Here is a 17,777-nt window from a genome sequence, read left to right on the forward strand (position 1 = left end):
GTACTAAAAACTGAAAAGTATTTCCTTTGCTTTTTTGAAAGTTTCGCGTACAGACGACAACGTTGTCAAAACGATCCCCGTTCACACGGATCTGTGAAAATGACTAAAAACACTGTATTATGCACGCCAGGCCAGTAGTTGGCGATGTCACTTTGTAAAGAAACACTACGCGCCTGCGCACATAAGCATTCTTCCACAGAGCGGTGAATACAAACAATGAAGATGGCGAAAGCATCGAGCAATTTTGTCTGGACGGACGATGAGGTTGCTTTATTACTACAATTACTTTGCTGGAGAAGCGTCAATAAACTCAAAATCTTGAGCAGCACAAACACAGTCCTGTAGTCCGCCATTGTAGTTTTGAATGTCTCGCATGTTGTTTTGAAGTACTCGCGCGCATGCCTATAAACTGAACATGAAATACGTGTGCGCATGATGCCATCGTTTTCACAAATGTGTTTTTGTATGTTTACACGGTGACGATAATGGCATAGTTTTCAAAAACTTGCACTTTGAAACCTGTTTTCAAAAGTTTGTGTTTTCAGGCCGCAAAACGCCGTTGTTGTGTAATCGAACAGCCAAAACGCATAAAATGTTTTCCATTTTTAGTTGAAAACGTTGTCATGTAAACGGGCCCTGAAACTCAAAATACATCAAAACAATCTCATACTCTTTGCATATAATACTTATAAAATATTTTGTTAATATCGTTTTTAGCTAGTCTGGGAAATTTGACCTTTCTGCATGTTCATGTCCGGTGGGATACATGAGCCCTCATGATGATAAACCTCTCGCCTTTTTCTCTTCGCTTTCCTTTTTGCGACATGGCCCGTGTCTTTTCTATGTATCAGAGTAAAACCAGGGGAAAATGCAGTCCTAAAAACTGGAACATGAGATCATCCTCCGTAGCGCACTCGCTCCAATGTTTACCTCTCACGCTGTCGCCACAGATGGCGTACATCCTCCTGATTTCACCACACCACAGTGGAAAAAGAAACTGTAACCGCGCCAACTGGCCTGGATCGGCACGGAATGGTACGGTTTCGCGATTAGAACGGTTCGGCCCGATAGTGGACAAGCAGATATAGTTACTATAGTACTGTTTACTGCCAGGGACTATATTTTCTGGCGGAAGGATGGCATTTAATGTTTTACAAAATATTGCATTTTTATGAACATTTGTGTCCTTAATATTTGTATTATGTGGTGACCGTTTTATAAAAGCAATAAGGCACTCTAGGCTGTGCTATATTGTGAATATAGTCACAGCTGAAGGCGTTTCTCCACTTTGCGTCATGCCTAACAATGCCCTTCAGCTGTGACTATATTCACAATATAGCATGACCTTTTATGTCTCAAGTACAGAATTCTCTCTGGGTGTTTGTGTGTTTATGTCTGTTCAGCTCTCATAACTGTGAGGTTTGAAGAGAGGTTTTATCTCAGAACTTCCTGATTGTCTGTGAATCGTGTGTTGTGATGTTGAAATGAAATCAGCATTACGAGCGGAAACATTCTATCCGTTGCTCATTATTACACAATATCACACACTCATTAGGGCGTTTAACTGTGAGGATGAAACATTGTGTTTGTGTTTCTGTGCACCTTGTCAGCATCACACATTTCACTGTAAACATGTTTTAAAGCCATGTAAGATGTGATGTATAACAACACTGGACTGATTGTTCGTGTGCATCCGCAGAGTAAAATGGACTTTACGGCTGTAAATCGGATTCTTGATAATCTGCTGTCACTGTTGAGACCTTTTAGATCAGAACTGCTGATAGAGACAATACTCGCCTGCATACCTAAAGAACATACTTTTTTACCGGCCAACAACTACATACAGTACTCCAACAGTATGCAGTTTCGGCCGCAGCAACAGTTATTGTATGTGTTGCTCATGTCTACTTTTATTTGGTTTTCCTTTGGCATGATATTGCCTGTAATGAGTGTTTCTAAATCAATTCAAACGTGTGAATATTTAACAAGCTGCAGTGACTGTAGTCCATTATTTAGGGGCCGTTTACACAACTATGTTTTCAACTAAAAACAGAAACCTTATGTGTTTTGGCTGTTCGTTTACACGACAATGTTTTCAACTAAAAACAGAAAGCTTTATGCGTTTTGGCTGTTCGTTTACACGACAATGTTTTCAACTAAAAACAGAAACCTTATGTGTTTTGGCTGTTCGTTTACACGACAATGTTTTCAACTAAAAACAGAAAACTTTATGTGTTTTGGCTGTTCGTTTACACGACAATGTTTTCAACTAAAAACAGAAAACTTTTTATGTGTTTTGGCTGTTCATTTACACGACAATGTTTTCAACTAAAAACAGAAAACTTTTTATGTGTTGGCTGTTCATTTACACGACAATGTTTTCAACTAAAAACAGAAACCTTATGTGTTTTGGCTGTTCGTTTACACGACAATGTTTTCAACTAAAAACAGAAAGCTTTATGCGTTTTGGCTGTTTGTTTACGCGACAACGTTTTCAACTAAAAACAGAAACCTTATGTGTTTTGGCTGTTCGTTTACACGACAATGTTTTCAACTAAAAACAGAAAGCTTTATGCGTTTTGGCTGTTCGTTTACACGACAATGTTTTCAACTAAAAACAGAAACCTTATGTGTTTTGGCTGTTCGTTTACACGACAATGTTTTCAACTAAAAACAGAAAACTTTGTGTGTTTTGGCTGTTCGTTTACACGACAATGTTTTCAACTAAAAACAGAAAACTTTTTATGTGTTTTGGCTGTTCATTTACACGACAATGTTTTCAACTAAAAACAGAAAACTTTTTATGTGTTGGCTGTTCATTTACATGACAATGTTTTCAACTAAAAACAGAAACCTTATGTGTTTTGGCTGTTCGTTTACACGACAATGTTTTCAACTAAAAACAGAAAGCTTTATGCGTTTTGGCTGTTCGTTTACACGACAATGTTTTCAACTAAAAACAGAAACCTTATGTGTTTTGGCTGTTCGTTTACACGACAATGTTTTCAACTAAAAACAGAAACCTTATGTGTTTTGGCTGTTCGTTTACACGACAATGTTTTCAACTAAAAACAGAAATCTTTTTATGTGTTTTGGCTGTTCGTTTACACGACAATGTTTTCAACTAAAAACAGAAAACTTTTTATGTGTTTTGGCTGTTCGTTTACACGACAAGGTTTTCAACTAAAAACAGAAAACTTTTTATGTGTTTTGGCTGTTCGTTTACACGACAATGTTTTCAACTAAAAACAGAAAACTTTTTATGTGTTTTGGCTGTTCGTTTACACGACAATGTTTTCAACTAAAAACAGAAAACTTTGTGTTTTGGCTGTTCGTTTACACGACAATGTTTTCAACTAAAAACTGAAACTTTTTATGCGTTTTGGGTGTTCGTTTACACGACAACGGCGTTTTGTGGCCTGAAAACACAAACTTTTGAAAACGGGTTTCAAAGTGCACGTTTTTGAAAACGATACGGTTATCGTCACCGTGTAATTTACAAAAACGCGAATTTGTGAAAATAATGGCGTCACGCACACGCGTATTTCATGTTCAGTTTATAGGCATGCGCGCGAGTACTTCAAAACAACACGCGAGACATTCAAAACTACAATGGCAGACTACAGGACTGTGTTTGTGCTGCTCAAGATTTTGAGTTTATTGACGCTTCCTCAGCAAAGTAATTGTAGTAATAAAGCAACCTCATCGTCCGTCCAGACAAAAGTGCTCGATGCTTTCGCCATCTTCTTTGTTTGTATTCACCGCTCTGTGGAAGAATGCTTATATGCGCAGGCGCGTAGTGTTTCTTTACAAAGTGACATCGCCAACTACTGGACTGGCGTGCATAATACAGCGTTTTTAGTCGTTTTCGCAGATCCGTGTGAACGGGGATCGTTTTGACAACATTGTCGTCTGTACGCGAAACTTTTCAAAAAAACGCAAAGGAAAAACGTTTCTGTTTTTAGTACATCGTTGTCGTGTAAACGTACCCTTAGTTTCCTTTGCTCTTGCCGTGTCTCTCACACATCTACGTGAAAACGCAGGATAACAGCATGCAGATAATGTATGTGGATCTGTGGTGTACAGCGTTCTTATATAGTGAGCGGTGGGTGTGTTGATGTCATAAAGAGAGAGAGACAGGGTGTCCAAAGCAGATGGCATCAGCTGGCATCAGTTCATCCGTACAGCAGATCACTCTTCATTACTGTTGGACGTTCACATACGCCTCTGACAGACCTAATATCAGTGTGTATGTTTAAATTGTACGGTACATTTGTGCTCACTCTCATGTATTCAAGGTGGAAGGAAAGCATTTTAATACCTTTTACTTAATGGTTACACCACATGACATTTCATGATATAATATTAATTAATAGAAGACCTGTGAGCATACTGTCTGATACTAAGATACCCATCGGTCATCAACAGTCCAGTGATTAATGCTTACCCTGTCTGAAGCTGTTAACACATAATTAATCATGATCTATCATTATACATTTGGCATGACATATCAGAAGCTCATTATCATACGTGTCATACAGCTATTGATGTCATCAATTAATGTTTCCTGTATCTAAACCGCCGTGTCACCGTCAGCTCAGATTCCACGCATCACACCAGTGTGTGTGCTGTACGATGAAGAACATAGACAGATATGTCCATGCATATTTGTTTTCTGTGACTAATACACATCTGCATCTTCTCTCTCTGGTCAGGCTGCTCCTCCGTTAGATCATGTCCACGATGGTGTACCCTCGTGATGAGAAGCTGGAGAAGTTATCTCAGGAGGAGATCATCTCCAACACTAAGCTGGTGATTCAGGGTCTGGAGGCGCTGAAGAATGAGCACAACTCCATCCTGCACAGCCTCCTCGAGACCATCAAGTGCCTGAAGAAAGATGAGGAGGCCAACGTGGTGCACGAGAAATCCAACCTGCTCCGCAAGTCTGTGGAGATGATCGAGCTGGGACTTGGCGAGGCTCATGTGAGACGTCAGGGTCAGAGGTCATGAACCGAGAGAACGATTTGCTCACTCTTTAAGACCCCATGAAATCAAAATTTTGGCTTCTTGTTCATGTCTGTTGGCTTTGAGGCCATACAGTACAGTATATACTAATGCACTTTTAAAAGTTGACAAACATTAGCAGATATACACATTGTAAACTCTCAGTCTGTCTCTTTAAGGGACCGGCGAATGCAAATTTTGTCCAATAAAATGCTCTCTAGAATAAGAATGTCACAATATTATAAAAGTGAGCTTACTTGGTAAATAATGATTAAATAGTTTCCCTTGTGTTTTTTTGTTGAAATAATTTGGAAAACATGACCTCATTATTTTAAACTAGATTTTTGCTTTATTTATTTATTTTAGTTTTAGTATTTTAGTTTGGTGGAAATGATGGTTCCTCTGAATAAAAAATAAAATACAAATAAAAAAAATCTTTTAAGTCAGTTTAGAGCCATTAACGATTTTGAACATCGTCCATAGGCGGAAAAATATAAAGATATAATTTTTGGAGTAATTTTTCCCAGCCCTAGATGACTAAACAACCAGGAGAAGATTTAACATGTAAATTTAAAAAATAAATATATATATATTTTTAATATATTAAATTTCTATAATACAGTTTTGAGGGAAGTTGAGTAAATATAAGGTTAAATTAAATGTAAAATTAATTATTTATTTTTTTTTTTACAATTTAATGTATGCATTTACTATCAAATGAAATTTTGTGATTATAATTATCAGCATTGTTTTGGCCTATTGGCCTCCCTGCTCTCTAGATATCAGCATAGGCCATTAAAAACCCATATCATATCTGTTGATAACTAATCACCTTCCACTGACTAGCACATAGCAAATCATAGTTCACATCTGGATATTTAAACAAAAAAAGCCCAAACATCAATTTCAATAGTTGCTTTCAAATATTGCTATCAATAGCAAATATGTCAATGCAGTAGAAGAGATTTGAGCTTTTCAAACCATTTCATGAGGTCTTTAACCTCTTCAACTCGATGGACCTGCCAAAAGGGGGCGCTATATCGTGAAAAAAGATTACGATTAAAATGCTCAAGTTCCCATATACATACATAAGTCAGGCATATGTGGTATCGTTTCAAAGCTTAGAATCTGACATTTTATAACCATCACTTCTGCATTTATGTTACTTAAAATAACAAAATAAGGCTTTAAAACATCTGCGTCGCAAATAAGCGCCACCTAGTGGTTATGTGGTAGAAATATGAATATAAAAGTCTCTAAAAGAGAACTTAAATAGACAAATCATGAAAAAATTCTTTAAAATAATTCGGGAAAAAATTAGACCAATTTTTGGCAGTCACTGCACAGTATGTGTGAATGGTGAGCTTTTAAATTTGAGTGTAAAAAATGACTGAGTTGAAGAGGTTAAAGATGGAGCAAATATACATAATGATGATTATTTTGGCTAAAACTAAAGATAGAATGAAGCGAACACACGTCAGTCATGCAGTCATGTGATATCTGTGTTTGTGCGCAGGTGATGATGTCTCTGTCGAATCATCTGAACACCGTAGAGTCAGAGAAACAGAAGTTACGTGCTCAGGTGAGGAGACTCTGTCAGGAGAATCAGTGGCTGCGAGATGAACTGGCCAACACACAGCAGAAGCTGCAGAAGAGCGAACAGAACGTGGCTCAACTCGAGGAGGAGAAGAAACATCTGGAGTTCATGAATCAACTCAAGAAATACGACGAGGACGTGTCGCCATCGGTGAGATCAAACACTTCATCTCTCTGATTTATTTATGGAGGGTCAAAGTTTGCTCTAAAAAATATATTCATTTGTGATTTCCAAGAGCATGTGTAATCAAAAGCAAGATAATTGGGACGTTTTATTGGGATAAGTGGAAACTTCGGTTTGTTTGAAGAGACGTGTCCGGATGAATTTAAAGGTTATTTATAAGGACCATTTATTACATCACTAACACATTAGTGCAGAAATGAGACATTAATACACTGTGACAACACTGAAGATAATGATGAGTCCATCACTGACAGACCTTTAGTTCTGCTGTCTGCAGGTGTCTCGCAACTGACCTGTCGTTCTCTCTGACCTGTCTGTCTCTTATCTGCAGGAGGAGAAAGAGGGTGAAGCTCCTAAAGACTCTCTGGATGATCTGTTTCCTAATGATGATGAGGAACACACTCAAGGCAGTATGTAAACATCACGTTTTATTTTCTGGATCTGCATGAACACATGTTCGTCTGTCACATGTACACATTATTTACCTGGTTGTGCTGATACAGTCATATATCAGTGCACCACACTAATTTCTCACGATGTTGCATCAATACTTCAGATATTTGTATCTTCATTTTTGTGTGTATTTTTAATTTTTTTTAATTAATAGTTCACCCAAAAATGTAAATTCAGTCATTGTTTACTCACCCCTGTGTTGTTATAACCCTATATGACTTTCTTTCGTTTTCTGAACACAAAGGGAGAAATTGTGAATAAATGTTGTGCTCAGTGATGTCATACAATGGCAGTTTATGGTGACCACCTCTTCAAGCTTCAAAAGAACACAAAAGTATAATTCAGAAGTCTAATAAATTATTCCATGAGACTCATGATTGTTATGAAAGCATACGATAAGATTTGGTGAGAAACAAACTGAAATCTAATGTATTATTTAGTGAAAATGTTCACTGACCGTTGATCTCCTGTGTGTGTTCATGATAGGGCACGAGAGCAACAGTTCACGCAGCCCCCTCGTGACATTGGGGCGTTCAAGCGAAAACTCGTTATGTTTATCTAAAAACAGGTCCTCCACAGTGATAGTGACAACAGAACACAACTTCACACAAAACAGAGTTCAGAACTTACTAAACATGTCTGAAGAGTTTGTAGTTGAAGAATTGATGCATTTCTATGCCCAGCCTTATTTTTTTTAACAGAGTACTCGGAAATCAAACAGAAACATAGAGGAGGCTACAGGCAGCCACAGTCACACCGTGTCCTAACATGTCGGCAACGACACACGATAAAATATATATTTTCTATGTCAAACAGAGTTTTTGTCCTAACCAGCAATGACGAGCGACAGTACGTTCTATTGATCACTTGTTTTCTATTTTTGCCATTGCGCGGGTAACTCCGTCCACTGTGAACTGGCACCGGTCCAAAAACTTTCAAAAAATAAGGCTGGGCATAGAAATGCATCAATTCTTCAACTACAAACTCTTCAGACATGTTTAGTATGTTCTGTTTTCTGTTTTGTGTGCAGCTGTGTTCTGTTGTCACTATTGCTGTTTTTAGATAAACAAAACAAGTTTTCGCTTGAACGCCCCAATGTCACGAGGGGGCTGCGTGAACTGTTGCTCTTGTGTCCTATCATGAACACACTCAGGAGATCAACATCAGTGAACATTTTCACTAAATAATACATTAGATTTCAATTTGTTTCTCACCAAATCTTATCGTATACTTTCATAACAATCATGAGTCTCATGAATAATTTATTAGACTTCTGAATTATACTTTTGTGTTCTTTTGAAGCTTGAAGAAGTGGTCACCATAAACTGCCATTGTATGACATCACTGAGCACAACATTTATTCACAATTTCTCCCTTTGTGTTCAGAAAAATAAGTAAAGTCATATGGGGTTATAACAACACAGGGGTGAGTAAACAATGACGGGTGAACTATCCCTTTAACTCATCTAAATTAGTACAAACTCTGCAATGGATCTCTGCAATATTTTTTTTGTCATCTTCTTAGTTAAACAGTAACATTATTTCACAATTTGAGAAGTCAAAATCATGATCCAGTTATGTTATTGAAATGCATTGCAGTGTATTTAATCGTGACATGGATCATGATAATTTGGATCATGTTTGCGTTCTTCTAAACATTACACTTGAATATCATTTCTAGATCACATGATTGTTTTCATTCTGTTACTGCTTCTGAAATCAGAGGTCATGTCATTATAAAAACTCCTGTGACCTTTGACCTCTGCAGTGCAGCACCAGCACAACAGTGCGGCTGTGGCGGCAGCGCAGGGCGGGTACGAGATCCCGGCGCGCCTCAGAACGCTTCATAACCTGGTGATCCAGTACGCGTCTCAAGGCCGCTACGAGGTGGCCGTGCCGCTCTGTAAACAAGCTCTGGAAGACCTGGAGAAAACCTCCGGACACGACCATCCAGACGTGGCCACCATGCTCAACATCCTGGCACTCGTGTACAGGTGAGTGACAGGTGTCATCACAGTCTGAAGAGTTTGTGTAGAGATGTTCAGGATGTGTTTAACTGGCTTTCATGTCAGTCATGGTCTGACAAATATGACTTTACTGACTTACAGTGTTTTGGGTGGAATGAACTGACAACACCTTTGACTTTAGAACCAGAACCTCCATCTGATTACATGTGATAAATCTCTAACTCTCTGTGTGTGTGTGTGTGTGTGTGTGTGTGTGTGTGTGTGTGTGTGTGTGTGTGTGTGTGTGTGTCTCAGGGATCAGAATAAGTATAAAGAAGCTGCACATCTGTTGAATGACGCGCTCTCTATCAGAGAAAAGACGCTGGGTAAAGATCATCCAGCTGTAAGTCACATCAGTTTTATTACAATATCACAAACACATTTAGATCATCAGGAAAATATTCATTATGTTTATTTAGACACTGAAAACTACAGCAGGATAAATAATGATTTGAGGGGCTGATGGGAATTATTTATACCTCCATTGATTTCCTTGTGCGAATTTACAGTATACCTACAGTATATAAAGATTTGTTTCATGAATTCCTCTCATTAACTTCTCATATTGAACGATGTGCTGTCTTATTGCAATAAGGTTTTGGTCCAGTGTCGGTTAATATTAAATGTGAAAGCCAATGAAGAAGCATGTCAAACGTGTTTAATATATGTACAGAATAAAGGCCCAAGCGGACTATCTGCTCAAGTACCGCTCACGCTCACTGGTAAAAAAAAACATTCGCTCAAATCCCGCTCCGACATGCAATTCTCTGTAGTATACTTGGTTCCAAGCATGTACACAGGGGGGTAGCTACAGTGGCCCAAGCAACTGCCCCTTTGCCACATGGGCTGAGGTGCCCCTCTGGGTGAAATATAGACTATAGGCTGACATTTATTAAATGATCAAATGATTGGGGGGCCTGGGTAGCTCAGTGGTAAAATACGCTGGCTACCACCCTGGAGTTCGCTAGCTCACTAACTCGAATCACAGGGTGTGCTGAGTGACTCCAGCCAGGTCTCCTAAGCAACCAAAATTGGCCCGGTTGCTAGGGAGGGTAGAGTCACATGGGGTAACCTCCTCGTGGTCGCTATAATGTGGTTCGTTCTCGGTGGGGCGCGTGGTGAGTTGAGCATGGTTGCCACAGTGGATGGCTTGAAGCCTCCACACACGCTATGTCTCCGTGGCGACGCGCTCAACAAGCCACGTGATAAGATGCGCGGATTGATGGTCTCAGACGCGGAGGCAACTGGGATTCGTTCTCCGCCACCCGGACTGAGGCGAAAATTATTTAATTCACAAATTACACTGCCTTTGTTTAAGAAAAGTTTTTTTTCTTCTAATGTACAATAATTTTTAGATTTTTTTCTCTGCGCATGAATGCAGCAAGCGATGTCGGAAGATGTTATCTGCAACCACTAATCTAGAATAATTTCTTTACGTTTCACTTCTCGTTAAGGTGTGGATTTGGCTTTGGGAAACTGACCAGCAATTATGTGCCACTTTATTCCGAAGCAGAAACCGAAAGCTGGTCGATTAAGTGAGATAATTCCACTATGAAATTCTCTATGCGAGAGCGGAAATCTTTACTAATCAAATGCTAAATTGTACAATAGAGGCATGAAAGCAGAATAATCCTCCTGCAAATTAGGACACACTGATCTGCAATATCATACATGTTTATTAGTTTTGGTGCAGGGATTTTTTGTGTGTGTTCACCCTGATTAAAGGAAAAATGCTTTGCCAATATACAGTATTATTAAGCTTACATATTCAATTGAGGGTGATCTAATGTTCGCACCTCCGCAGAACCGGGCCTGCATCTAGCTGCCAGCTGCGCTGACATGATTGCAAAACAACAAGATACCTTGCCTATCTATTAATTTATTATCGAATAGTAGTGTAGTCTACTAGCTCACCTTTTGCTGCTCTTGCATGTTCACGTAGCACATCCTCGTGCTCTCTGGCAATGTGACATGTACGATTCCAAAAGGAATATTTGCTCATTCTCACGGTCTCTCCACACTCCCTTTCGATTTCCTCGTTCTTAACTTTGATCTATACTTTGCATTTATTTAGGCTATAAGGTTTGCAACTTCACTGAAATGTTAGAGCTCCATAACCTCAGGTCTATTGCTTATTTCGCAGATTCCCAAACCAGCATATCATGAAGCACATTCTGTGTTGAGCGAGCGACACTGAGCAGCCTGAGAGAGCCACTCAGGTGGAATAATCACCGCTCCACTATGCTCACATGCTCTGAACTGTAGTAAAACAATGGTAAATTTATTGTGAGGGAATGCAAAACTGTTGCGATGGAACGCAAAACTATTGCAAGGGCACATACAACTATTGCGAGTGAACTCAAAACTATTGCGAAGGAACGTAAAACTACTGCGAGGGAATGCAAAACTTATTGTGGGGATATGCAAAACTATTGGAAGGGCATGCAAAACTATCGCGAGTGATCGCAAAACTTATTGCGAGGACATGCACAACTGTTTTGAGGGTACACAAATTTATTGCTATGGAACGCAAAACTATTGCGAGGACACGCAAAACTTAATACGAGGGCAAGCAAAACTTATTGCGATGGAGCGCACAACTATTGCGAGAGAACTCAAAACTACTGCGAGGGAACACAACTTGTTGTGGAGACACGCAAAACTTATTGCGAGGGCATGCAAAACTATTGGAAGGGCACGCAAAACTATTGCGAGGGATCGCAAAACTTATTGCGAGGGCATGCACAACTGTTTTGAGGATACACAAAACTATTGCGATGGAACGCAAAACTATTACGAGGGAACTCAAAACTATTGCAAGGACATGCAAAACTTATTGCGGGGGCACGCACAACTATTGCGAGGGAACTCAAAACTATTGCGAGGGCACGAAAAACATATTGCGGGGGCACGCAAAACCATTGGGAGGGCACGCAAAACATATTGCGAGCACACGCAAAACTTATTGCGAGGGAACACACAACTATTGCGAGGGAATGCAAAACTTATTGTTGGGACACGCAAAACTTATTGCGGGGGCATACAAAACTATTGGAAGGGCATGCCGCAAAACTATTGCGGGGGATCGCAAAACTTATTGCGGGGGCATGCATAACTGTTTTGAGGGTACACAAACTATTGCAATGAAACGCAAAACTACTGCGATGGAACGCAAAACTATTGCGAGGGCATGCACAACTGTTTTGAGGGTACACAAAACTACTGTGATGGAACGCAAAACTATTGCGAGGACACGCAAACTTATTACGAGGGAACGCACAACTATTGCGATGGACCTCAAAACTTATTGTAGGGTCACGCAAAACTGAGACCGAATCGGAAAAAATTAAAAACAATGTCACCCCTGTACAGTAGGTGGCGCTGTTCTAAAAACATTTACTTTGGTGCATGGATCTTTAAGTACTCAGCTGTCAATGCATGAGATTAAGATACACTATATTGCCAAAGGTATTTGCTCACCCATCCAAATAATTGAATTCAGGTGTTCCAATCACTTCCATGGCCACAGGTGTATAAAATGAAGCACCTAGGCATGCAGACTGCTTCTACAAACATTTGTGAAAGAATGGGCCGCTCTCAGGAGCTCAGTGAATTCCAGCGTGGTACTGTGATAGGATGCCACCTGTGCAACAAGTCCAGTCGTGAAATTTCCTCGCTACTAAATATTCCACAGTCAACTGTCAGTGGTATTATAACAAAGTGGAAGCGATTGGGAATGACAGCAAATCAGCCACGAAGTGGTAGGCCACGTAAAATGACAGAGCGGGGTCAGCGGATGCTGAGGCGCATAGTGCGCAGAGGTCGCCAACTTTCTGCAGAGTCAATCGCTACAGACCTCCAAAGTTCATGTGGCCTTCAGATTAGCTCAAGAACAGTGCGTAGAGAGCTTCATGGAATGGGTTTCCATGGCCGAGCAGCTGCATCCAAGCCATACATCACCAAGTGCAATGCAAAGCGTCGGATGCAGTGGTGTAAAGCACGCCGCCACTGGACTCTAGAGCAGTGGAGACGCGTTCTCTGGAGTGATGAATCACGCTTCTCCATCTGGCAATCTGATGGACGAGTCTGGGTTTGGCGGTTGCCAGGAGAACGGTACTTGTCTGACTGCATTGTGCCAACTGTGAAGTTTGGTGGAGGGGGGATTATGGTGTGGGGTTGTTTTTCAGGAGCTGGGCTTGGCCCCTTAGTTCCAGTGAAAGGAACTCTGAATGCTTCAGCATACCAAGAGATTTTGGACAATTCCATGCTCCCAACTTTGTGGGAACAGTTTGGGGATGGCCCCTTCCTGTTCCAACATGACTGCGCACCAGTGCACAAAGCAAGGTCCATAAAGACATGGATGAGCGAGTTTGGTGTGGAAGAACTTGACTGGCCTGCACAGAGTCCTGACCTCAACCCAATAGAGCACCTTTGGGATGAATTAGAGCGAAGACTGCGAGCCAGGCCTTCTCGTCCAACATCAGTGTCTGACCTCACAAATGCGCTTCTGGAAGAATGGTCAAAAATTCCCATAAACACACTCCTAAACCTTGTGGAAAGCCTTCCCAGAAGAGCTGAAGCTGTTATAGCTGCAAAGGGTGGGCCGACGTCATATTAAACCCTATGGATTAAGAATGGGATGTCACTTAAGTTCATATGCGTCTAAGGCAGATGAGCGAATACTTTTGGCAATATAGTGTATATTTAACACAGTTAAGGGATTTATTTACATAATTTGGCATAACTGTTTCATTATGCCAAATTTCGTTCTTTTCATGTTTTTGTAGCATTTTGAGGAATATAGAATATGTGTTTTTTTTGTGCGGTTGAGATGAGTAAAGAACGCTGTTGAATTTATATTTATGCATGCATTTTGCAATGAGTATATTCCAAATGAACTCCCGAACCCCAAACGAACTCCCGAACCCAGCTTCTCTCATAATATAACACAAGGTAAAGTGATATAAATACACGTGGAATAATGTACATGAAGTAAATCAGGTATAACATAAAATATATTGCATAACATCAAAAACAATATGAAAGAAGACACAGCCTTATGGTCTTTTCTTTATTTAGTGATGGCATATTTGTATTGAATTCAGGGTTTCTTGTGCGTGTTGAGATAAAGAGCACCGTTACTGGAATGCTTTGTGTGTTATTTTATGCTTGCAATAAAAATAGCAGTGAGGTTCTGCAATTCGTTTTTCTACATTCATAGTAAAATATTGCATGTAGAGAGTCTTTTTATGTTGTATTTTACTACGAGCTTAGTCCAAACGAATTGCTGAACCTCACTGCTATTTTTAAAGCCAGAACAATTGTACAGGCACAGTAATGTACATATTAAATAATGCACATTAATGCAAAACACCAAGTATTTTATATAATATGAGGCATCAGCACATTATATAAATATTCTAAAAAAGGAAAAATGTGTTCACAGCTTCAATATTATTTATTTACTGCATATTTGCATTGAATTCAGAGTATTTGTGCGTGAGACGAGTAAAAGAGCACAGCACCGGTGTTTGCCAGTTGATTAGCGGCACCAGCGAATTTCTCAAAGCTATTCTCATCGGTTAGTCAGTTTTCATCGCAGTCCAAAAAAAATGGACTGCTCTCCATATAAAAAACCTTCGGATTGTTGCTGGACGATTTGTCGGACCTGCTGTGAATAGCGCCATGGGAATCCATTGTTCCTAGTCAAAAGCTTGTTCGGAACCAACATTTGCACCCAAAAATCGGTCTTTGTATGAATAGGCCTTTAGAATGGTGATGTATTAGTGCACAATATTCAGTTCCTGTTGTTCTTACGGAACATACCATAAAGTTCATCTGTTCTCCGATCAGGACTGATGTGTGTTTGTGTTGTTCGTCAGGTTGCTGCCACTCTCAATAATCTGGCTGTTCTGTACGGTAAGAGAGGGAAGTATAAAGACGCCGAGCCGCTGTGTAAACGAGCTCTGGAGATTCGAGAGAAGGTCAGTGAACATCCTGTGACCCCTGCGATCACTTGATCTCCATATCACCCCATCACCTCTCCTTAAACAGCATCATATTGAGTGTTTATGATGAGATAAACAGCTACTATTTTTGCTACCTGAAGAAGCAACTAACTGTCTGTCTGTCTGTGTGTCAGGTGTTGGGTAAAGATCATCCTGACGTGGCGAAGCAGCTGAATAATCTGGCTCTGTTGTGTCAGAATCAAGGCAAGTATGATGAGGTGGAGTATTATTACTGCAGAGCGCTGGAGATCTACGAGCGCAGACTCGGTCCAGATGACCCAAACGTCGCCAAAACCAAGAACAACCTGGTGAGTTTATCAAACGGAAGCTCGGATGGAAACTGTGTTACAGTGCATCCGGAAAGTATTCACAGCGCTTCACTTTTTCCACATTTTTTTTATGTTACAGCCTTATTCCAAAATGGATTAAATTCATTATTTTCCTCAAAATTCTACAAACAATACCCCATAATGACAACATGAAAGAAGTTTGTTTGAAATCTTTGCAAATTTATTAAAAATAAAAAACGAAAACAATCACATGTACATAAGTATTCACAGCCTTTGCCATGACACTCAAAATTGAGCTCAGGTGCATCCTGTTTCCACTGATCATCCTTGAGATGTTTCTACAACTTGATTGGAGTCCACCTGTGGTAAATTCAGTTGATTGGACATGATTTGGAAAGGCACACACCTGTCTATATAAGGTCCCACAGTTAACAGTGCATGTCAGAGCACAAACCAACCCATGAAGTCCAAGGAATTGTCTGTAGACCTCCGAGACAGGATTGTATCGAGGCACAGATCTGGGGAAGGGTACAGAAACATTTCTGCAGTATTGAAGGTCCCAATGAGCACAGTGGCCTCCATCATCCGTAAATGGAAGAAGTTTGGAACCACCAGGACTCTTCCTAGAGCTGGCCACCCGGCCAAACTGAGCGATCGGGGGAGAAGGGCCTTAGTCAGGGAGGTGACCAAGAACCCGATGGTCACTCTGACAGAGCTCCAGCATTTCTCTGTGGAGAGAGGAGAACTTTCCAGAAGAACAACCATCTCTGCAGCACTACACCAATCAGGCCTGTATGGTAGAGTGGCCAGACGGAAGCCACTCCTCAGTAAAAGGCACATGACAGCCCACCTGGAGTTTGCCAAAAGGCACCTGAAGGACTCTCAGACCATGAGAAACAAAGATTGAACTCTTTGGCCTGAATGGCAAGCGTCATGTCTGGAGGAAACCAGGCACCGCTCATCACCTGGCCAATACCATCCCTACAGTGAAGCATGGTGGTGGCAGCATCATGCTGTGGGGATGTTTTTCAGCGGCAGGAACTGGGAGACTAGTCAGGATCGAGGGAAAGATGAATGCAGCAATGTACAGAGACATCCTTGATGAAAACCTGCTCCAGAGCGCTCTGGACCTCAGACTGGGGTGAAGGTTCATCTTCCAACAGGACAACGACCCTAAGCACACAGCCAAGATAACAAAGGAGTGGCTCCGGGACAACTCTGTGAATGTCCTTGAGTGGCCCAGCCAGAGCCCAGACTTGAACCTGATTGAACATCTCTGGAGAGATCTGAAAATGGCTGAGCACCGATGATCCCCATCCAACCTGATGGAGCTTGAGAGGTCCTGCAAAGAAGAATGGGAGAAACTTCCCAAAAATAGGTGTGCCAAGCTTGTAGCATCATACTCAAAAAGACTTGAGGCTGTAATTGGTGCCAAAGGTGCTTCAACAAAGTACATGTGATTTTTTTCGTTTTTTATTTTTAATAAATTTGCAAAGATTTCAAACAAACTTCTTTCGTGTTGTCATTATGGGGTATTGTTTGTACAATTTTGAGGAAAATAATGAATTTAATCCATTTTGGAATAAGGCTGTAACATAACAAAATGTGGAAAAAGTGAAGCGCTGTGAATACTTTCCGGATGCACTGTATGTCTTTTCTAGAAGAGGGGTGTCCAAACTACTGATGCGGCCTGTGAGAGATTTAAGAAATAGAACAGAACTTGGCCGGCTATTGAGAAATGCTATAAAATTCATATTCTGAACACTGGGTGGTGCTATCACGCACAGCCACATTTCACAGCGCATCGTCTCCACTATTGCGTTGTCTTTGCAGTTGCAACCAGCTGCATCCACTGGAAGAGTTCAGAGTGTTTTGGCATTCTCCAGATTTCAATGGAAGAAGCCCCACGCAAAAAGAATGATGAGTTTGTATAGGACTGGTATCAGTTTAGATCACGCATCTCTGCTTGTACTGCACACACTTAGCACGTACTTGCTTATCAAACAAATAAAAGGGAGCACACACACTTTGATCAAAATAAAAACAAAGTTGTAACACAAGTAACAACAGAACAAAAACTATGATTAAATTACAAATAAAGATACATTTCTTGAATCACGTCATAGCAGGAAAATGTAATCTTTATTCTGATTATTGCGACGCGTCACAACCAAAACTGCCCAGTTGCTCGTGTTTTGCAGTGACACTGTATTGTCGTCAAAAAATAAAAACACAA

The 17,777-nt window shown here is 40.4% G+C and overlaps 1 protein-coding gene across 5 annotated transcripts in view; it reads left to right on the forward strand.

Moving 5' to 3' along the window:
• The window catches only part of LOC127411936 (kinesin light chain 1-like), a 64,720-nt gene that overhangs the window by 15,749 nt on the left and 31,194 nt on the right, over positions 1-17,777 (forward strand). For all 5 annotated transcript variants that reach the window (XM_051647864.1, XM_051647867.1, XM_051647866.1 and 2 more), the window contains 7 exons: positions 4,716-4,983; positions 6,521-6,751; positions 7,116-7,194; positions 9,006-9,231; positions 9,499-9,586; positions 15,126-15,227; positions 15,386-15,559. In XM_051647864.1, coding sequence (XP_051503824.1) covers positions 4,735-4,983; positions 6,521-6,751; positions 7,116-7,194; positions 9,006-9,231; positions 9,499-9,586; positions 15,126-15,227; positions 15,386-15,559 — 1,149 coding nt within the window. In that variant the 5' untranslated portion in view covers positions 4,716-4,734. The remainder of the gene's footprint in view (positions 1-4,715; positions 4,984-6,520; positions 6,752-7,115; positions 7,195-9,005; positions 9,232-9,498; positions 9,587-15,125; positions 15,228-15,385; positions 15,560-17,777) is intronic.

Source organism: Myxocyprinus asiaticus, chromosome 21 (genome assembly GCF_019703515.2).
Source record: "Myxocyprinus asiaticus isolate MX2 ecotype Aquarium Trade chromosome 21, UBuf_Myxa_2, whole genome shotgun sequence".
NCBI classification, from domain to species: Eukaryota; Metazoa; Chordata; class Actinopteri; order Cypriniformes; family Catostomidae; genus Myxocyprinus; species Myxocyprinus asiaticus.